Source organism: Elephantulus edwardii, unplaced genomic scaffold (assembly GCF_000299155.1).
Source record: "Elephantulus edwardii isolate Elephantulus edwardi_28Jun2011 unplaced genomic scaffold, EleEdw1.0 scaffold00166, whole genome shotgun sequence".
Taxonomy (NCBI): Eukaryota; Metazoa; Chordata; class Mammalia; order Macroscelidea; family Macroscelididae; genus Elephantulus; species Elephantulus edwardii.
Window position 1 is genome coordinate 2,965,360 of NW_006399916.1, and position 6,308 is coordinate 2,971,667.

At 39.2% G+C, this 6,308-nt stretch overlaps 1 protein-coding gene across 1 annotated transcript in view; it reads right to left on the reverse strand.

The window, feature by feature from the left end:
- RYR2 (ryanodine receptor 2 (cardiac)) overlaps positions 1-6,308 on the reverse strand; it is an 814,526-nt gene that overhangs the window by 456,876 nt on the left and 351,342 nt on the right. The window contains exons 18-21 of the mRNA XM_006895387.1: positions 3,414-3,532; positions 2,986-3,119; positions 1,460-1,701; positions 742-934 (exon numbers count right to left, since the gene is read on the reverse strand). Coding sequence (XP_006895449.1) covers positions 742-934; positions 1,460-1,701; positions 2,986-3,119; positions 3,414-3,532 — 688 coding nt within the window. The remainder of the gene's footprint in view (positions 1-741; positions 935-1,459; positions 1,702-2,985; positions 3,120-3,413; positions 3,533-6,308) is intronic.

Consider the following 6,308-nt stretch of genomic DNA (forward strand, 5'->3'; position numbering starts at 1 on the left):
TATAAATTTATAAAGCTTCTAATAAGAGTTTATAAATTCCCAATAGTACTTAATGTATACTATTTATTCTATTCTCAGTGTACCTGGTATATAATAATTTTTAATAAAACTTAATTTGTATTTGTGCATATGCTGTAAGTCTACGTTGGCTGGTAGAAAGGGGTTAAGCGATAACTATTCCTTGGAAATAAATTTATTCACTGCAATAAAATGACTGAGCACTTGATATGCATCTATGTAGCTAGGAAATGTACTAAAGATTGGTTACATATGAAACAAAGTTGTCAGTCACAGACCCTGCTCTCCAGTACTATTTGAGATAAGGTTAACATCAAGAAGCCTTTGGTTCTGCTGGACACTTGGTCACTAGGAATTGGAGTGGACACAATAGCACCTACCAACAACAGCAATGCTCACTTGTAACAAAACAAAGCTCACTTCATGAACTGAAAAATAACTCAGAGTGAAAAGTGCTAAAAGAAATCACATGCTTGAACTATTTCAGAACTTTGGCATGCAAAGTGTTGCCTGGCTGTCCACATCTAAATGGTAGCCTCAGTGAGCAAAGCACTCAGCTTCTGGAACTTTCCCTCATGGGTAAGGCTTAGATCTTCCTGAAGGAGCAGGCAGAATGTGCCAGGGACTGATGCCTGGGAGTGAGAAGCAGAAGCTGGAGATGGAGCAGGGTTGGTGAGTAACCATCAGTTAGGGCATAACCAGCAACATCCCAGAAGAACTCACTTTATTCCTGCAGAGAAACTAACAACTGGAAAGAAGAGGCCATCGATGTTGAAATTCTCAAACATTCCCTGAACAGGCTGGCCATTGATGCGGAAGGAGATACTCGGAGCACTGAGATCGAGACAGCAACTAATGACATCATCCGTCCTCAGCAGGTGCTGGTTTGGGGAGCTCACAGTCCGGGCAATGCAGCCTGTTGACAACGGACAATAGTACTAGGCACAATGTATATGAATGAAATACAACCTCTATGAATTTTGTATGCAAACCAATATAAAAAAAATGTTAAAACACACAAAGAAATGTAATAAAAAAGGTTATTTAATCTGAAAAAAAGAATATTTAATCTGAAAGTTCCATCTTTACAGCCAAAATCAGAGATATGAGGAATTATTAAACACCAATACACACGTAGATCAATGCACAACCCTGAAATGGAATACATTGTGAATTGATGATATATTGCTTTTGGGTTTGTGTGTGTGTGTTTTTCCCCCACTGGAAATCAGAGCTTCATGTGTACACAGGAAAGAAACACACACTTTTTTCCTACATGACTGGAACATCTCCATGAACATATGCTATTCATAAACAATATAATCCTTTGAATGTTTATTTTTTTAACCAATATTAGCAAGACCACTGGTTTTCAGAATTGGACAATAAAGATAAGAGGTATCCTTCTAGAAAAATGTGAAAGGAGATAGGTAGCCTTTACCTGACCAGAGATGAAGTCCATCGAAACCATAGGAGAATAAGTCATCTCCGACACCGTTTCCACCCCACTCTTCACCTCCACCAGGGTAAGGAGAGTACCCTTCTGTGGAAGCCCAGCCAACGCGCAGGTGTGTCGCTTCAGCGGTCACAAATGGCTCCGTGTGATCCACCATCAATTCATAGTACCATTTCTTATATTGAGCAGACCCTTCACTGACGCCCAGAAAAATATTGGGCCTCATGCTTCAAAGAGATAGGAATATCACATATTAAAATCATGTCAGAGAAAGGAAGACACCCAACCTTTCCTCGCTTTAAATTATATCTCAGTATTTGGAACATAGTTCTATTTTTTAAAGACATTATACACTAAGTATGAGAGAAGGATGGGCAGTCTCCTCCTGTGTGATTTATTGCCTCTGAAAACCTATTGGAGGGCCCACTCTGGGTCAGTTACGACTATACAGTGGGTACTCAGTGACAACAAGTGGCAGGTTATGATATAAAGAAATATGAGGAAAGCATTTAATCATACCTTTAAAATATTTGGTTTAATAAAAAGCTCAAGAAAAGACATTTCCTAGATTGTTGCTAAATTCACTGTACAAAACACATACACATAAACACAACTTTCTAAAATTACACAGAAGTATAGTATAGTTTAAGAGCTAACTCTCTGGAGTTGGTTAGATCTGATATCCACTTTGCATGATTTTTCATTTTAAAAAATGTGGATTGTAAAACACACAATGAATTCTAAATACCTTGGAAGGCAGAGATAATTTGCAACCAGCTTCTAAAGGTGCCAATTGTAACCATCAACAATGGATGTAAATAAACGGTTTTATACATTTGTTTGATGGTAAATGTATACTTTGCTTCATTGCTATTGTATGGTTAAAGCACCTGATTGATGGACAAATACTAAAGGAAATGTGGTAAAAGATCTTTTAAGAAATGAATAGGATAGGCATGTTGCAAGGCAAGACCCATCCTTGGAGATTGATGTCATGCTTGGGAGGGTGGAGGGGCAGTGCAGGATAGGAAGACCCTCGATGAGATGGATTGATTCTGTGACTGGGGTAATGGGGGTAGGTGTGTCAGAGAGAGTGAGATTGGCACAAGATAGAGCAGGGTTTAGGGCTTTTGTACATAGGATCACTATAAGTTGCAAGTGACTCAACGGTACATAACAACGGTGCATATCATTTTAGATGATAATCTAAAATCAAACAAAAACAAACCCAACACACACTAAAAATCCAAAAACAAGCCAACAAGTCAGCTCATTGCTGCAGACTCATAGTTGACTCTCCAGTGGTGTTTGGAGGCTGTAAATACCACAGGAGGAGATTGCCAGTCTAGCTCCTGAGGAACCACTGGTACATTCAAACCACCACAAAGCCTGGCATTGGGGTTAGTGGTACAATCCCTTAGAGATCTCAATGTTAGAGCTCTTTTGACATATAGAAAAACAGAAAATGAATGCTTGTGCCATGCTACATTCGTGGAGATGTCTGGATTTACCTGCTGACATGATTCACAAGACGAGTTTGCAGTAACAGATCTCTTCCAGGTAGAAGATTGTCACAAATGAGATGCTGGTTAGAACGGACTGCAACTCCATGGCAAACACAGAGGGAACACAAGACGTCTAGAACCTACAAGAGAGCAATGGCAGCTGACACAAAGGCAGCATTGTCACAAAGCACACATGCCCACACCTGGCTTCTGGGCCAGCCATGCTCCCTAGTTCTCCTATTTTCCCTTCATAACAAATTGAGAAGACTTCATTTTCCCACTGATGCTACAAAAAAAAACACACAACACTAATTGTGGTTATTAATAAGAAATATTAACAAAAATTGCACACTTTCATGAAAACTGTGTTACTTCTCAACTGTATTTCAAATTATTACAGATTTCATTTCATGACACTGAAATGGTTCACTTACCTTGTGATTCCTTCCATGTTTGTCCAAGAGTGAAATTATAGATTTAATATGTCCTTCTTTGATAATATTTAGAGCTTCTGGACTCTCCACTAACACACAGTGTAAAACTTCAAGAATGCCTAAAGAGAAAAGAATGGAGAGAGAAAAATAGGACTCCTTATTCCACACAAGAAAATCCTTTTGCTCTCTGTGCTCATTCAGTTCAACAAACTGTAACCTCCTGTGGGCTGTACATGGCAAAAGTCCTGTGATCTATGTGAGGTGCTTCCTAGAGAGAGATTCCTAATCAAACAATTATTAACTCCTGGTGCAGTGATAAAATGACCCAGCTAAGAAACAGCTCTTAACCGAGTAACCAGTTAAACCGGCCTGGGAGAGATGGTCAAGGGAGAAATGATGCAGAAGATTCAAAGAACACATTAATGAAATTTTTCCAGACAGGAAGGAGGTATAGTTGTACTGATTGGGTAATATCTTACATCGGAAGCAAGTTACCTGGCACACCTGAAGTGGAGAGTGAGTGATGGAGTGGTTGGTGGGCTATGCCCGGCTTAGGAAGCCCCTTGTTATTAGAAGAAAAGCCTGTAAGATTCTAAACCATGGGCATCATCTCTATCTCTAGAGGTTTATAGCAGAGTATGGTTTTTATAGCTTTCAAGGCATGAGAAATAGACAATACAAATCTAAATACACACCGTACAAAACTTGTGACATTTTAATAGTACTCATTATTAAAAACGATAAAACAAAACAAACCATATTCATCTTCAAGAATAAAATGGGATAAAAAGAAATTAGTTTTCATTATCAGACTTTGTAGTGAAAACTTGAAAATCTAAGTTTGTAATCCTGTATTTCTTGTTTCATACCAGCTTACCTGAGGAAACAACTCAACTACACATTAAAGCAACAAGCTCTCTGAGGTGACAGGGCTTTGGGAGGCCTTTCCTTAGATGAAGTTGGAATTCTCGGGGAAGAACTAGAAAGTGCTCAGAAGTGTTGGGGAATGTTGTTGTTGTTGTTATGTGCTGTTAAATCAACTGAGACTCACAGCAACCCTATGTACAGTAGCTTTGAATCCTGCTCTATCCTGAGCCAGCCTTTCTGTCTCTGACACACTTGTCCCCATTACCCAAGTATTGTATCAATTCCTTTCACCCACAGTCTTCTTCACTTGTACTGACCCTTTACCCTTTCAAGCATAATGTCCTTCTCCAAGGACTGGTCCCTCCTGATAACATGCCCAAACTATGTGAGACAGAGCATCAAAAGCCTAGCCTCCAAGGCACAACTTGGTATCACCCTCTCCAAGACAGACTTGTTTATTCTGTTGGCAGTTCATGGTATGTTCAATAATGTCCAGTATGACAGCTCAAATGCATCAGTTCTTTACTTTATTATAGTTGTCCTAGCCTGAAAATTAAACTAGTTGCCTAAGTTTCAACTTCTCCTCAGAGCAAACCCATGTTCATCTGAATAGAACCATAAACAACAGGATTTATTTATATGGTGGATTTTAAAAAAATCATCCAGCTTTTCTTTTGAGATGTCTAAGGGTAGACTTTAATGTTCATCATTTTAGTTAGCAGTCAAGTATGATAACCCTTTGCACATCTAGTATGTTGTTGGTTTTCTATGCCATCGAGTCAGAATTGACCTATAGGTGACCCTCTGGTGGGTTTTCAGAAGCAGTTAAATCCATGGGAGGAGACTGCTGATCCTTCCCTGCAGAGCAGATGATGGCTTTGAACTGCATGCCTTAAGTATTATAGCACAGCTTCTTGCCACTAGGCCACCGTTAAAAATCATCTGTTTATGATACCAGGTGATTTCACCTTATGGTGGCACTGTGTGGGTTAGAAGAGGGAGAGAAAATATAGGGAGAATTTCTGAAGATATATAAGTAGAAAAAACTCCAAATAATATTACAAACTTAAAGGTAGGAAGTTCTATCCAAGAAGCTCAACAATTTCAATACAGGATAGACTAAAAAATAAAGTCTCTAAGACATGTCATACCCCAACTTCTTAAAATCATGTGTTTGTTGTTGTTGCTGTTGCTATGTGCTGTCAAGTCAGACACTGCCTTGGATGAGCAAAGTTGTTCCTTGAAATCTAGAGGACAGCCACCAGACGAGATCAATATTTGTTCCCATTCCAAAGAAAGGTGACTTGACAGAATATGGAAATTATCAAACAATATCATTAGTAACACATGCAAGCCAGATTCTGCTGAAAATTATCCAAAAACGACTGGAGCAACACATTAACAAAGAACTGCCAGGTGTGCAGGATAGGTTTAGAAGAGGCCCTGGTACTAGGGATATTATAGCTAATGTTAGATGGATTCTGGCAGAAAGCAGAGAGTACCAGAGGAATGTCTATATTTCATTGATTATGCAAAGGCTTTTGACTGTGGGGGTCACAACAAACTGTGGTTGACTCTGAGAAGAATGGGAATCTCAGAACATTTGATTGTGCTTATGTGAAATTTATATTTGGACCAGGAGACAGTTGTCAGAACAGAGCAAGGAGACACTGCATGGATCAAAATCGGGAAGAGTGTCCACCAAGGATGGAGCAGTTCATGAACAGTGAAACAACATTCAAAAATTATCATCAATAAGACTAACAGTTTGGTGCAACCACTGTGGAAGGTGGTATGGTGCTTTCTCAAAAAGTTGCAAATAGAATTGAAAAACAAGGAACTCATGCAATATTATCCAAAATGGTTGAACCTGGAGGACATTATGCTGAGTGAGGTATCTCAGTCACAAAGGGACAAATGCTATATGGTAATACTGTTGTAGAATGAGGCTGGCATTGGGGTGGGGGTAAGACTGAGAAAAACTGGATGAAATATGTTTACGGCATTGAAGTCTATGGGGGAGAGAAC